General features: G+C 46.1%; 1 protein-coding gene across 1 annotated transcript; it reads left to right on the top strand.

Moving 5' to 3' along the window:
- Positions 1 to 469: 469 nt before the first annotated feature.
- On the top strand, positions 470 to 16,348 carry LOC114362308 (uncharacterized; the record flags this gene model as incomplete). Its single annotated transcript, XM_028317622.1, has 6 exons — positions 470 to 605; positions 1,739 to 1,892; positions 8,211 to 8,445; positions 11,712 to 11,839; positions 14,786 to 14,908; positions 16,111 to 16,348. Coding segments are annotated over 6 exons (936 nt in total), but the record flags the coding sequence as incomplete, so codon positions are not given.
- Positions 16,349 to 16,376: the final 28 nt, after the last annotated feature.

Below are 16,376 nucleotides of genomic sequence, written 5' to 3'. Positions count from 1 at the left end.
TCTCGTTCTTCCGCCAAAATATGTCAAAGTCATGACGGGTTCGTCAACATTCGGACATCCATTTTAATATAGTTGTTACAATTCACGAGGGCGAAACTGTTACTTGTCGGTTCTTATTTTATTATTCCGATATTATATTTAAGTCTCTCTATGAAAAAAGGGGTATACACCGGGCACACAGTCTATTATTCTCTTCATATTATGTAAATCTACATTATACAATAATTGAAACTATAACAAAATCAAAACATAGTAAAATATTTTTTTTTGCTTTGCCAGATATTTTTTAAAACTATATTGTCTACAAAAATATGTATTCTTAAAAGTTAGATTACATATTTTTGTAGACAATATAGTTAAGTTTGTACCCCTGCTATTCCTAATGACCATGACATTGGGTTTGTTTACATTTGGTATCGCTTCTCGTTGGCCGTACTTTAGAAGTATAAATAGGAAACGTACTCACCAGACGGGCGTCCGGCGCAACACGGCGAGCTGTAAAGGCGCGTGCAGACAGGCGGCGCGGGACGCTCTGCCGTCACTGCTGAACGCGCACCCACACTTGTACGAAGTCGCGCTACGTCACGTCGCCGATACCAGCCAAGGTAATTATTATCAGAGTAAATACAAATGAGTAGCTCATCTTCATAGAAACGCACGGGCGCGGTTTGTACCAACACGTATATATGCGGCGCGCACGCACACACTGACAAAATTTAGCGGGGATTAGCGAGGAGCCAGTCGTGGTTGCGCCGAATTTTGTCAGTGTGTGATACAAACCGCGCTCGGTGTGTTTCTATGAAGATGACCTACTCATTTGTATTTACTCTGTTATTATTGAGTATTTGACATCATTCCCAAATAATTCTAAGGTACAACTTTTTTTAAAAATACACTTTATTCTGATCTTGAAAACTTTAACAAATTTTAAATTACCTGTAAATTAGGATTTTTGGTTGCATTGTAATTGAAAAGTAGTTTGAGTTTATAAAATAGTGACGTCACAGGCTTTTTGCCATAAAATCTATGGAAGAATCTCGTTTAGTTTTAAAAAGAAATTCATTAATCAATTGATTGTTAGTGTCAAATACCCAATTGGCAATGATCAGGCCAAAGGTAGAAGCGAGTTTCACCCGGAATCCTCAACCACAGAGGAACTGGCTATCTTACCTCTAACTGCTGGAACACAACAATGCTGTTAACATAATTGTTATGGCGACAGACTTAGGTAAGATAGTGGTAGCTGGCCAGGCTGACTTAGAACAAGCCTTACCACAAACAACAAGCCCTATCAACCAGCCAACCAAAAAACCAGCGCCGTGGCCTTCGTCACCGTGGGCCACGGCATTTGCTGAGTGGGGTCCCGTTGCAGTGGGCATCTTGTTGGTGGATGGGTGGCACTGCTCAGTTTGCTCTTGTTTTTATTTTTTCTTCTTTTATTATTATGTGCCACTGTCATGTCTATGTAATTGCCTGTATTTGTGTGATGTCCGTTGTAATAAATGTATCTTTCTTTCTTTCTTTCTATCACGGACATTCCAGAAATAACTATAACCAAAAAATAAGATTAAAAGTTGCTTAACGGCATGCCCCGATTAATGCTGAGCGGGCCCCTATTTGACAGCAGGGCACAATGTTTCTTCTTTTTGTAATTTATGTAAATGTGATGTCGTTCTGTTTGTCAAATAAAACATTTTTTACTTTACTTTTACTTAACGATGTTTATAAAACTTTGCAGTGGAGAAGCTAGAGCCGTCGTCGATATCGTGCCTCGCCGTAGACCGCTGGCGCCCTCAGCCGCACGAGGCGTATGACGTAGCGTTCGACTGGTCCCAACGCTGCCCTCACCTGCTGCCGGCGCTGTTATTGAATCTCGACTATACGCCGCACACGTAAGATTCGTTTTTCAATGGCTAGACTTGTCCTCGATATCGAGAGCATTTTTGAAATCGGTACCTCTAGTACGAAAAACTTTCGAGTTCGTTTCGTTTGCGTATTCAAAGTGTCATCGAAAAATTTTGTATGAAAAATTAAACAGCACCCCCTATATTATAGCCGCCCTAGGGGGCGCTGTTTAATTTTTCATACAAAATTTTTCGATGACACTGAATACGCAAACGAAACGAACTCGAAAGTTTTTCGTACTAGAGGTACTGATTTTCGATTTTACTAAAAGCAGCGGTGCGTAAGTTTGGGGCTGACCGAATCGTAAAGGGGATAGTAGAGTTCGTGGCGCCACTCCTACACATATTTTAACTATTAACGACTAATGAGGTGAAAAGTTGCAATAGGTGCTGAACCGCACCCGTAGTGTGTGTCTGTAGAGCTGTCTATTGTACTATTTATCAAGAGTATTCGCTTACTCTATCATTGAATTGAACAGTATGACAGTTGTAGGTCTAGTGTTTAACTGACTCAGCCTGAGATATGGGCACGGGAGGGTGTTTTTGTGACGGTCAAACGTCAGCGAGACTTCAGATTAGTATGCTCTGTCACGTCATAATATGCCAACGTCACTCCTCTCGTGCCGCTCCCTCACCTCAGACACTGATTCAGTTCAGCGTTTTACTGATAGATAGTCTTTTGTTTATTCTATAACTAGCTTTCGCCCACGGCTTCGCGCGCTTGACACATACTAACTTCCAACCCCTGTTAGGGGTGGAGTTTTGTAAAATCCGTTTATAGCGGACGTCTACACCCTATAAAGAACCTACTTGCCAAATTTCAAATTGTAGGTGTTATGGTTTCTGAGATTTCGTGATTAATACCACTCACTGATGTATTTTGCGTTTATAATACTAGCAGCCGCCCGCAACTTTGTACGCGTGGATCCCGTTTAACCCCCTTAAGGTTGGAGTTTCGTAAAATCCCGTCTCAGTGAGCACCTACGTTGTAAAAGGAACCTCCAAGGAACCCCCATTTGAGACTTCTAGCACTTGTAGTTTCCGAGTCGTGATTTATTGTCACGAAATTGTCACTTAGTAAGCAATAAATATTTTGAATTTGAATTTGATGAGTGAGTGAGTCAGTGACCTTTCGCTTGTCACCTTATTTTTAATAGTTAAGCTGTGTTGTTAATGTGTTTTTTTGTTATGGTGACAATAAAGGTTCATTTAGTTTAATTTAATTTAACTAGCGGCCGCCCGCGACTTCGTACGCGTGGATAGCGTTTTACCCCCTTAGGGGAGGAATTTCGTAAAATCCTTTCTTAGCGGATGCCTACGTCATAACATCTACCTGCATGCCACAGCCCGATCCGTCCAGTGGTTTGGGCTGTGCGTTGATAGATCACTATGTCAGTCAGGCACCTTTGGTTTATGTATATTTAGGTACATTATTTCATTGCAGCGGAATATCCTTAGACGCGCAGCTAGGGCTGGGCGGGTGGCTGTGTTCGTACGTGCGATCCCTCGCGCCAGCCGAGCCCGATGACTGGTGCTGGCGGGTGCTGCGGGCGCTGCGCCTGCACCGCGCGTGCTGGGGGCTGCGGCCTGAGGCGCCGCCTCCCGACCCGGAGCCAGATGATCTGTTCTCGAAGGCATACGCGCTGATGCAGAGCTCGTGGGGACACTGCATACCTTTGGTGAGACTTGTTAAGGAGCTTAGGTCCTGCCCCTGCGTGCACCGCACGTGCTACGTGCTAGGAAGCGCTCGGATGCTCCGCCTCCCGACCCTTAGCTGGATGATTTGTTCTCGAAGGCGTACGCGCTGATGCAGAGCTCGTGGGGACACTGCATACACCGTAAGCCTGGTGTTTATTGTTTAAGCAGTATTGCATCGATTGAGTGTTCTGCGCAAGCTAAGGCCCCGCCCCTCGAAGACGCACGCGCACCTGATCTCCAAGGCGTACACGCTGCTGGCGAGCTCTTGGGGACACTGAATACACCGTAAGCCTGGAGTTTATTGTTTAAGCGGTATTTTGCATTGATTATTATTGCAGTGTACTAGGGAAGCTAAGGTCCCGCCCCTCAATTGAACTGTACAACTTTCGTGGCTGTGCTCGCACGTGCACTCTTTGCGTCTGGGTTTATTGTTCAAGCGGTTTCGCATTGATTGAGTGTTCTGCGCAGGCTAAGGCCGCTGCTGTTTGATTTTAGCAATAATCTATTCGACAACACCAATCAATTGACGTACTTTTAAAGCCCGGTCTGTGAGCACGTCGCGACTGTGCGACGGGCGCCCGCAGTGAGTGTGCGAGCGCGACAGCAACATAATTATGCGCGAGCGATAAGGATGGGTAGCTTGGGGTCATTGGACAAAATTATACGTGCTCGTAGACCAGACTATAGAACGGTCAAAACGAGACTCTCACATAGATTTTGTGCTAGTGACGTCCCTATTTTGCCAACTCAATTAAACTACTTTTTTCAATTACAATGTAACCTAAAATCTTTACAGGTAATTTAAATTAATAAGTTTTTAAGACCAAAACGAGGTGTCTTTTTTAACCGACTTCAAAAAAGGAGGAGGTTATATGTTCGACTGTATGTATGTTTTTTTTTTTTTCTATGTATGTTCACCGATTACTCCGTCAATTGTGGACCGATTTTCAAAATTCTTTTTTTGTTTGATAGGGTACACTTCTGAGGTGGTCCCATTGTCACCAAGTCAGGATCTGATGATGGGATCCTAGGGAAATCGAGGGCAACTCCCAAATTTTATAGGGACGTATATCGTTTTTCAAACGTTTTCTTAAGTTATTCAAGTATTTGCTCCTGGAAATCATCATATCATATTGATGAGCTGATGATAGAAGGTAAAACTCTTTAATGTTTAGGAGTTGGAGGATAATTCTTTTAATTTTATAGATAAGTATAGTTTCTAAAGTTATTCAAATATTAGCATTAGATAGTCATCATCTCATCATGATGAACTGGTCATGGTACGTACAACTCCTTAACGCTTAGGAGTTGGAGGATAATTCTTTAAATATTATAGGTACAAATAGACCAACAGTTGTATTTTTTCATGTTTTTAAGGTGGGCTGACGGTTTAAGGTCTTTTTAGGTTACCGATATGGTAACCTGTATTTTGTAGGGAATATTATTTTACACTTGACATGAAGAATATAGTCTCAATGTACTGCTTACCTTCAGTGGTAATACGTGGTATAATAATAAGTTAACTAAAAAGCAAGAAATAAGTTAATTTTTATAAAAAAAAAAAAAACCGACTCCAAAAAACATACACTAAAAAGTTGAAAAATAATTACTAATTACATATTTATCAAAAGATGTGATTTCGAATTATTGGGGAATGGTGTCAAATGGTATGTTTTGGCTGTTTTTTTGTAGATTTGTTCCTCGGGCGTGGCGGCGCTGTGTTCGCTAGCGGCGGCGCGCGCGCAGGACGCCGTGCACTGCCTGGCGCCTCTCATGCTGGTGCTGGTGGACTCGCCGGAGTCCGTCGCCTCTACAAGCAAGTATGCACTCTATTGTATACTATGATAAGATAAAAAATATTTTATTCAGCTCGGCAAAAATCGCGCCAACACAAACGTCATGTCGAGAAGCTGGTTTTTAACGGGAAACAACGCGCGATTAGGATTGCGCACTCCTTTGACCGTGCAGGTTTGTTAACGAACAGATTATCATGGAGATTTTATTTTTATGCAGAACAAGGCAGGTATTTGACCGCAATCACACCTGATGTTAAATGAGATGCAGTGTGGAATGGTGCATATCATTATTGTTGTTTGTTTTATGATGTGGAAATCATCGTGGGAGGCCTATGTTCAGCGGTCGACGTCCTATGGCTGAAGCGATGATGAATGTGAGTCGATCAGCTGAGCTTTATTGAGTGACGTAAAGTTGTCAGGAGACATGCCATTCTACTACTGCCTTCTCGCAAGCTACCACAAGACTTGCGGCTACGAACATGTAAAAATCAAATTATAATCATGTGACTGAGATTCTTTCGCCACTTCTCAGCACCAGCCCATATGTTGTGTCCCGAAGTGGTTAGGGCAAGCTATATTTGGGACGAGTTTAAACGCTCTTTAAAGGGCCTAAGTAGTGAATAAAAGCTTTGACTTTGACTTACATTTGCAGTTGTTGTGTCAAATGTATTGTTATTTTTGGTTATTTGTAGCTGTGCCTTAAAATAAAACAAATATGACCGCGTGCTATGCTCAGAGTTTCCCTGCGTGATTGAATCAGAAATGAGGAAATCCATAGGAAACCAAAGTGACTGACTCTAATCACTAAAATCAAGTGGCAATAGGCGAGGCACATAGCTCGCAGAGCTGATGGCCGCTGGGGCAGAAAAGTTCACGAGTGGCGACCACGAGCAATAAGACGTAGTGTGGGCAAGCCTCCTTCTATCAGTCCACCACTGATGATCTGGTGAAGGTTGCGGGAGCTGCCTGAACGCGGGCGGTGCTTCTGTGGTCTTTGTGGAAATCCTTGGGTGAGGCCTTTGTCCAGCTGGATGTCATTCGGCTGAAACTAACGACCGTGTGTGTCAGGTTCACAGATCTCTTCTCGCTGATACTGGGCGGCAGCGGGCTGGTGGCGCGGGCACTGGGCCGCGGGAGCCCTGGGGCCGCATTACTGGCGCGCCTGGTGCACGAGCAGCTGGCTGGCGACTCGTGAGTCGGATCCATATTCTGGAGCTTTCAACTTTCATGGTCACTAACATCATTATTATTACCAGATCATTATTATTACAGTCTAGATATTAGCACGTCACTACCTTGTTTAATATACCACGCAATCTTGTATACCCATTCTTATAAGATACACCATACAAGAATGCATGGTAAATTCAGTGAACTGCTCCTGAATCGAATGTACCTACTACTACTATTTCTATTTANAACTTATTTTAAATTACCTGGATATTAAGATTTTTGATTGCATGCAATTGAAAAAAGTAGTTTGAGTTTACAAAATAGTGACGTCACAGGCTAGTGTTGCCATACAAAATCTATGGAAGAATCTCGTTTAGTTTTAAAAAGAAATTCATTAATCAATTGATTGTTAGTGTCAAATACCCAATTGGCGATGATCAGGCCAAAGGTAGAAGCGAGCTTCACCGGGAATCCTCAACCACAGAGGAACTGGCTATCTTACCTCTAACTGCCGGAACACAACAATGCTGTTAACATTATTGTTATGGCGACAGACTTAGGTAAGATGTAGTGGTAGGTGGCCAGGCGGACTTAGAACAAGCCTTACCACCAACAACAAGCCCTATCACGGACATTCCAGAAATAACTATAACCATAAAATAAGATTAAAAGTTGCTTAACGGCATGCCCCGATTAATGCTGAGCGGGCCCCTATTTGACAGCAGGGCACAATGTTTCTTCTTTTTGTAATTTATGTAAATGTGATGTGGTTCTGTTTGTCAAATAAAACATTTTTTACTTATTTACTTTACTTTTACTTAACGATGTTTATAAAACTTTGCAGTGGAGAAGCTAGAGCCGTCGTCGATATCGTGCCTCGCCGTAGACCGCTGGCGCCCTCAACCGCACGAGGCGTATGACGTAGCGTTCGACTGGTCCCAACGCTGCCCTCATCTGCTGCCGGCGCTGTTATTGAATCTCGACTATACGCCGCACACGTAAGATCCGTTTTTCAATGGCTAGACTTGTCCTCGATATCGAAAGCATTTGTAAAATCCGTTCTTAGCGGTCGTCTACACCCTATAAGGAACCTACCTGCCTTTCATGTTTGTAGGTGTGATGGTTTCTGAGATTTCGTGATTAATCAGTAAGTGGTATTTTGCGTTTATAATACTAGCGGCCGCCCACGACTTCGTACGCGTGGATCCCGTTTTACCCCCGGTTAGGAGTGGAGTTTAGTAAAATCTCGTCTCAGTGAGCACCTACGTTGTAAAAGGAACCTCCAAGGAACCCCCATTTGAGACTCCTAGCACTTGTAGTTTCCGAGTCGTGATGATAGAGTGAGTCAGTGACCTTTCGCTTGTCACCTTATTTTTAATAGTTATAGTGACAATAAAGGTTCATTTAATTTAATTTAATTTAACTAGCGGCCGCCCGCGACTTCGTACGCGTGGATCCCGTTTTACCCTCTTAGGGGTGGAATTTCGTGATATTCTTTCTTAGCGGATGCCTACGTCATAACATCTGCCTGCATGTCACAGCCCGATCCGTCCAGTGGTTTGGGCTGTGCGTTGATAGATCACTATGTCAGTCAGGCACCTTTGAGTTATGTATATTTAGGTACATTATTTCATTGCAGCGGAATATCCTTAGACGCGCAGCTAGGGCTGGGCGGCTGGCTGTGCTCGCACGTGCGATCCCTCTCGCCAGCCGAGCCCGATGACTGGTGTTGGCGGGTGCTGCGGGCGCTGCGCCTGCACCGCGCGTGCTGGGGGCTGCGGCCCGAGGCGCCGCCTCCCGACCCCGAGCCAGACGATCTGTTCTCGAAGGCGTACGCGCTGATGCAGAGCTCGTGGGGACACTGTATACCTTTGGTGAGACTTTTTAAGGAAGCCCCTCGACTCTGAACCGTATTGCCAGTTCTTTAGGGCAGAAACTGCGTTAAGCGGACGCCCGCGCGGTTCCATACAAAGTGCTCCGTCGCAGGCACCCGTGCGGGGGACTTTCGTATGAAACTGCGCGGGCGTCCGCTTAACGCAGTTTCGGGCCTTAAGGCGCACGCGCTGATTACGAGCTCTTGGAGACACTGAATACACCGTAAGCCTGGTGATTATTGCTTAAGCGGTGTCGCATCGATTGAGTGTTCTACAGAAGCTAAAGCTCCACCCCTCAAGGCGTACCTAATTACAGAGGCCTTCGCGCTGATATTGCAGTGTACTATAGTCTGGTCTGTGAGCACGTAGAAATTTGTCCAATGACCGCTAGCTACCCATCCTTATCGCTCGCGCGTAATTATGTTGCTGTCGCGTTCGCACACTCACTGCGGTCCCGTCCCACAGTCGCGACAGCAACATATTTACGCGCGAGAGATAAGGATGGGTAGCTCGGGGTCGTTGGACAAAATTCTACGTGCTCACAGACCGGGCTTTAGGGAAGCTAAGGCCCCGCCCCTCAACTGAGCCGTATAAGTTTCGTGGCTGTGCTCGCGCGTGCACTCTCTCTGCGTCTGATGGCGGGCGCTGCGCCTGCACCGCGCGTGCTGGGGGCTGCGGCCCGAGGCGCCGCCCCCCGACCCCGAGCCCGACGATCTGTTCTCGAAAGCGTACGCGCTGATGCAGAGCTCGTGGGGACACTGCATACCTTTGGTGAGACTTGTTAAGGAAGCTTAGGCCCCGCCCCTCGATGACAGGTTCTTTAAGGCGTTGATTACGACCTCTTGGAGGCACTGTATACCTGTGGTAAGCCTGGCGTTTATTGTTTAAGTGGTATTGCATAGATTGAGTGTTCTGCGCAAGCTAAGGCCCTGCCCCTCAAAGGCGCACCTGATCTCCAATGCGTACCGTGAGCCTGTTGTTTAGGCGGTATTGCATTTATACGGTATAGGCGTACGCGCTGATGGAGAGCTCGTGGGGACACTATACCTTTGCTGAAACTGATGTTTATTTGAATGTATTCATTAAGAAAGCTAAGGCTCCGCCGGTCGACTCTGAATGGTATGACTTTCGTGGCTGTGCTCGCACGTGCGATCCCTCGCGCCAGCCGAGCCCGATGACTGGTGCTGGCGGGCGCTGCGGGCGCTGCGGGCGCTGCGCCTGCACCGCGCGTGCTGGGGGCTGCGGCCCGAGGCGCCGCCCCCCGACCCGGAGCCCGACGATCTGTTCTCGAAGGCGTACGCGCTGATGCAGAGCTCGTGGGGACACTGCATACCTTTGGTGAGACTTGTTAAGGAACCTCAGGCCCCGCCCCTCGACTCTGAACCGTATGACCAGTTCTTTAAGGCGCACGCGCTGATCACGAGCTCTTGGAGACACTGAATACACCGTAAGCCTGGTGTTTATTGTTTAAGCAGTATCGCATCGACTGAGTGTTCTACAGAAGCTAAAGCTCCGCCCCTTAAGGCGTACCTAATCACAAAGGCGTACCTAATCACAAAGGCGTACGCGCTGATATTGCAGTGTACTATAGTCTGGTCTGTGAGCACGTAGAAATTTGTCCAATGACCACTAGCTACCCATCCTTATCGCTCGCGCGTAATTATGTTGCTGTGGCGCTCGCACACTTACTGCGGGCGCCGTCGCACAGTCGCGACAGCAATATAAATACGCGCGAGCGATAAGGATGGGTAGCTACGGGTCATTGGACAAAATTCTACGTGCTCACAGACCGGGCTTTAGGGAAGCTAAGGCCCCGCCGACCCGCCGCCCCGTTGACTCTGAATGGTATGACTTACGTGACGTGCTCGCACGTGCGATCCCTCGCGCCCGCCGAGCCCGACAACTGGTGTTGGCGGGCGCTGCGTAGTACTAGCTACCTCGGTAGCTCGGTGTCATTGGACAAAATTCTACGTGCTCACAGACCGGGCTTTAGGGAAGCTAAGGCCCCGCCGACCCGCCGCCCCGTTGACTCTGAATGGTATGACTTACGTGACGTGCTCGCACGTGCGATCCCTCGCGCCCGCCGAGCCCGACGACTGGTGTTGGCGGGCGCTGCGTAGCACTAGCTACCTCGGTAGCTCGGTGTCATTGGACAAAATTCGACGTGCTCACAGACCGGGCTTTAGGGAAGCTAAGGCCCCGCCCCTCAACTGAGCCGTATAAGTTTCGTGGCTGTGCTCGCGCGTGCACTCTCTCTGCGTCTGATGGCGGGCGCTGCGCCTGCACCGCGCGTGCTGGGGGCTGCGGCCCGAGGCGCCGCCCCCCGACCCGGAGCCCGACGATCTGTTCTCGAAGGCGTACGCGCTCATGCAGAGCTCGTGGGGACACTGCATACCTTTGGTGAGACTTGTTAAGGAAGCTTAGGCCCCGCCCCTCGATGACCGGTTCTTTAAGGCGTTGATTACGACCTCTTGGAGGCACTGTACACCTGTGGTAAGCCTGGCGTTTATTGTTTAAGTGGTATTGCATAGATTGAGTGTTCTGCGCAAGCTAAGGCCCCGCCCCTCGAAGGCGCACGCGCACCTGATCTCCAAGGCGTACACGCTGCTGGCAAGTTCTTGGGGACACTGAATACACCGTAAACCTGGCGTTTATTGTTTAAGCGGTATTGCATTGATGCGGCATTGCAGTGTGCTAGGGAAGCTAAGGCCCCGCCCCTCAATTGAACTGTACAACTTTCGTGGCTGGGGTATCGCATTGATTGAGTGTTCTGCGCAAGCTAAGGCCGCTGCCACTTGATTTTAGCAATAAACTATTCGACACCACCAATCGATTGACGCACTCTTTAAACCGGTCAAAACGAAACCCATAGATTTTGTATGGCAATACAAGCAAGTGACGTCACTATTTTGGCAACTCAATTAAACTACTTTTTTCAATGAGGGTTTTCGCGATTGAAAAATCCGCCAGATGGCAATACGTAGACGTGAGGTCCAAATGCTGCATGATTGGTTATTTTTGACATGACATTGACAGATATGTCAAAATCCACTAATCATGCAGCATTTGGACCTCCCATCTACGTATAGCCATCTGGCGGATTTTTCAATCGCGAAAACCCGTCATTACAATGCAACCAAAAATCTTTACAGGTAATTTAAATTAATAAGTTTTTATAACCAAAATGAGGTGTCTTTTTAAAAAAGATGTGATTTCGAATTATTGGGGAATGGTGTAAAATAGTATATTTGGCTGTTTTTTTGTAGATCTGTTCCTCGGGCGTGGCGGCGCTGTGTTCACTAGCGGCGGCGCGCGCGCAGGACGCCGTGCACTGCCTGGCGCCTCTCATGCTGGTGCTGGTGGACTCGCCGGAGTCCGTCGCCTCCACGACCAAGTATGCACTCTATTGTATACACTGACTAAAGTCAGTTCGCCGAGAGTTGATAAATATTATGAAATGTCTTGCAATAGCGACTGTCGCTTAATTATCGCATTCTGTATGGCGGGCGTCGTTTGTCACAATGCGCACTGAGTACCATGGTACGAGCCACGCAGCTGTCGTCAAGCGCCCCGGCCGGCGGGCGGCGGCGGCCACAGCGTGACCACTTTTAGTAGATTTCTACTTTTTTGGTAGATTTGAGGCAAAGAGAACGATGATTTAGTAGTGCGAAATCGTTTAGTAGATTTTGGTAGATAATTTTTATTTTTAGAAAATTCTTATAAATGGTAGTCCAAAATTAAATTGTAACCGAGCTGAGAATCCAGGCCAAAAAAAAAGCCAGGCCAAATAATCTTCCAACTTTTTCATTATATCGACAAAAATAATAAGCGGGCCGCAATTTATAATGAGTTTAGAACCTCTGATATTTAATTTTTTTTATCAACACTCGGCGAACAGACTTTAGTTCCTTGTAGATCTGTTCCTCGGGCGTGACGGCGCTGTGTTCGCTAGCGGCGGCGCACGCGCAGGACGCCGTGCACTGCCTGGCGCCTCTCATACTGGTGCTGGTGGACTCGCCGTAGTCCGTCGCCTCTACAAGCAAGTATGCACTCTGTTGTATACTATGATAAGATAAAAAATACTTTATTCAGCTCGGCAATAATCGAGAAGCTGGTTTTTAACGGGAAACAACGCGCGATTAGGATTCCGCACTCCTTTGACCGTGAAGGTTTGTAAACGAACAGATTCGTTCGTTCGTTCGTTTCAGCCGAAAGACGTCCACTGCTGGACAAAGGCCTCCCCCAAGGATTTCCACAAAGACCGGTCCTGCGCCGCTTGCATCCAGGTACCTCCCGCGACCTTCACCAGATCGTCGGTCCGCTTAGCGGGAGGCGAACGAACAGATTATTATGGAGATTTTATTTTTTGGCAGGTTGTTGATCGCAATAGCACCTGATGTTAAAAGAGATGCTGTGTGGGATGGTACATTTATCATTCATCTTCTATACTTATAATAAATCTGTAGAGAGGTCAATTCTGTACATTAAATATATTTTCAAAATAACTATCAGGGGGTTATTAGTGATCGATACTGATGCCAAAAATGCAATCAGTAAAATTTTTGTCTGTCTGTCTGTCTGTCTGTCTGTCTGTATGTTCCTTATAGAAACAAAAACTACTCGACGGATTTTAACGAAACTTGGCACAATTATTCTTCATACTCCTGGGCAGGTTATAGGATACTTAGGAATTCCCACGGGAATGGGAATTAGCGGGAAAATCGTTTTGTATGAAAAATCTGAATCGCTTAAGTTAGATGCTTGAAATTCGGCATGCAGGTACTTTAGTAAACTTAAAGCTTAGTTACAAAAGGATATTGCAAAATTCCCACGGGAACGGGAGTTAGCGGGAAAAAACATTTGTATGAAAAATCTAAACCGCTTAAGTTAGACGCTTGAAATTTGGCATGCAAGGTACCTTAGTAAACTTGAAGCTTAGTTACAACAGGATATTGCAAAATTCCCACGGGAACGGGAGTTAGCGGAAAAAAACATTTGTATGAAAAAATCTAAACCGCGTAAGATAGATGAAGGGGGTAAAACGGGATCCACGCGTACGAAGTCGCGGGCGGCCGCTAGTTGTTAATAATAATAATCAATCGGGCGATGTGGAAATCATCGGGGGAGGCCTATGTTCATGGACGTCCTGCGGCTGAAACGATGATGATGAATGTGAGTCGATCAGCTGAGCTTTATTGAGTGACGTAAAGTTGTCAGGAGACATGCCATTCTACTACTGCCTTCTCGCAAGATACCACAAGACTTGCGGCTACGAACATGTAAAAATCAAACTATAATCATGTGATTGAGATTCTTTCGCCACTTCTCAGTAACATCCCATATTATGTTGTGTCCCGAAGTGGTTAGGGCAAGCTATATTTAGGACGAGTTTAAACGCCCTGGAAAGGACCTAAGTACTGAATAAAAGCTTTGACTTTGACTCACATTATGCAGTTGATGTGTCAAATGTATTGTTATTTTTGGTTCTTTGTAGCTGTGCCTTAAAATAAAATAAATATGACTGCGTGCTATTCTCGGAGTTTCCCTGCGTGATTGAATCAGAAATGAGGAGATCCGCAGGAGAACCAAAGTGACTAACATAGCCCGCAGAATCACTAAAATCAAGCAATGGCAATGGGCGGGGCACATAGCTCGCAGAGCTGATGGCCGCTGGAGTAGGAAAGTTCTTGAGTGGCGACCACGAGCCGGAAGACGTAGTGTGGGCAAGCCTCCCTCTATCAGTCCACCACTGATGATCTGGTGAAGGTTGCGGGAGCTGCCTGGATGCGGGCGGCGCTTCTGCGGTCTTTGTGGAAATCCTTGGGGGAGGCCTTTGTCCAGCAGTGGACGTCATTCGGCTGAAACCAGGCCTGTTCATCTCCGCGAGTTTACATCGAAAACAAAACACGCACGATGGCCCACCTACAGGATACTATTCAACAAGGCCTCACATACGAGCGAACATTGATTCACGCACGCGTATTCTTGTGTATGATGGAAGAAAATAAAGAAAATGGTGTACTAAATACTGTGCAGTATTTAACTGCCTAAATAATAATAAAAACACAGAATGTACTTTTTTAAGTTGCCTTAAGACACTGAGAGGTAAATAAGTAGTTAATATTATTCATGATAATTCATGCTAAATCATGTATTTCCTCCGCCATTTTCCGCAGTTTGGCACCTCACGTCACATCGTTAGACTCTTGAGACAGGCTAAATTACACCATATTGTTAATGACATTGAGCATACATTTTTTTAAATACCTTCGCGAAGTAAAACATCTGTACGTAGTACTTATTATTATTCTGTGCTGAAACTAAGGACCGTGTGTATCAGGTTCACAGATCTCTTCTCGCTGATAATGGGCGGCGGCGGGCTGGTGGCGCGGGCACTGGGCCGCGGGAGCCCTGGGGCCGCATTACTGGCGCGCCTGGTGCACGAGCAGCTGGCTGGCGACTCGTGAGTCCGATTCATATTCTGGAGCTTTCAACTTTCATGGTCACTAACATCATTATTATTACCAGAGTAAATACAAATGAGTAGGTCATCTTCATAGAAACGCCCGAGCGCGGTTTGTGAGTGCGCCAATGCGTATGCGGCGCACACACACACACTGACAAAATTTAGCGTGAATTAGCGGTGAGGCTCGGGCGTTTCTATGAAGATGACCTACTCATTTGTATTCACTCTGTTATTACTGACGGGATTGCTACTACTGTAAGTGTTGTGTGTCGAGAACAGTTGCGAGAAAATAGTGAGTTTGTGAACAGTGGTACGGGAGGCAATAAAAAAACTCGAAAGAGGGTAGACCGATATGTCTGCCCATAACATCTCACCCGCAAGTTTCCTCAGTTACTCCGTGACCATGGTGCTTAAGTAACAGTGCCGAAATATCGGAAAATCAAAATTAAGGTACATAAAATAGTAAGACACGGGTCTTAACGCGACGTTTATTAATGAGTTACATTATATACTCACGGCTTGACGTTTCGGCTACTATTTGTAAATTATAAAATATAAATTAAAATAAAAAAGTAATTATAAACATATGTAACTCATTAATAAACGTCGCGTTAAGACCCGTATCTTACTATTTTAGTTGAACGCGAAAGTTTAAAATCTTATATTAAGGTACATGGTAGCAATCCCGTCAGTAATAATAATTATATTCTGGAGCTGTTTGAAGCTGAACCCGTTATCTGAAAAGTGATTGAGTGAATTGCGCTGCTTCTTCTCAGCACTGGTCCATTTATTGCCGAAGCAGTGGTAGGGTTAATACAGGGACGTGTAAAAGGGCTTTTAAAAAGCTTCCTGCAAAAATACAATTAGTTTTATGAGTTTTCATAGAAGTAAACAAAGCAAAACAATTTCTACTCTTAAGGCTTAGCGCTTAAAGTCCGTTCTGTCTTTGTGGAGCCTCTTTTTCATGTTCACATGCGTGGGCTTATTCCATTATTCCCCGTTGACAATCCCCGTCAAAACAAAAAGTTCACTAATCCCCGTTAAAGCCAATTGGAGCTTATATTAGGATTTTATTTTGAACGTTATAAGTTCCAATTTAACGTTAACGAGGAATAGTGAACAAAAAGTTCACTAATCCCCGTTGACGGGGATTGTCAGCGGGGAATAGTGGAATAAGCCCATCCGTGGTATTGCATCAGATGCGGCGGCGTGCCCCACTCGGCGCTAGTCCGCGTGTGGATATGCGCGCTATGGCGGCCGGCGCCGGGGGCGGCGGCGCTATTGGACGCCGCGCTGCGCCCGCGCGATCTCTGGCAGCTGAACGAGTTCGCGCAGCACCAGGTAGCTTACAAGTGTTAGGTAGGAACAGATGCAGCATCGTTCGTACCCCATTTGGCGCTAGTTCCTGAGTGGTTGCCAGCGCTATGGCGGCCGGCGCCGGGGCCGGCGGCGCTATTGGACGCCG

The sequence above is a fragment of the Ostrinia furnacalis genome, unplaced genomic scaffold (genome assembly GCF_004193835.3).
Source record: "Ostrinia furnacalis isolate ACB-3 unplaced genomic scaffold, ASM419383v2 OfSCF6387, whole genome shotgun sequence".
NCBI classification, from domain to species: domain Eukaryota; kingdom Metazoa; phylum Arthropoda; class Insecta; order Lepidoptera; family Crambidae; genus Ostrinia; species Ostrinia furnacalis.
The sequence above is the reverse complement of the archived record's forward strand: the minus strand, read 5'-3'. Positions and strand labels throughout refer to the sequence as shown.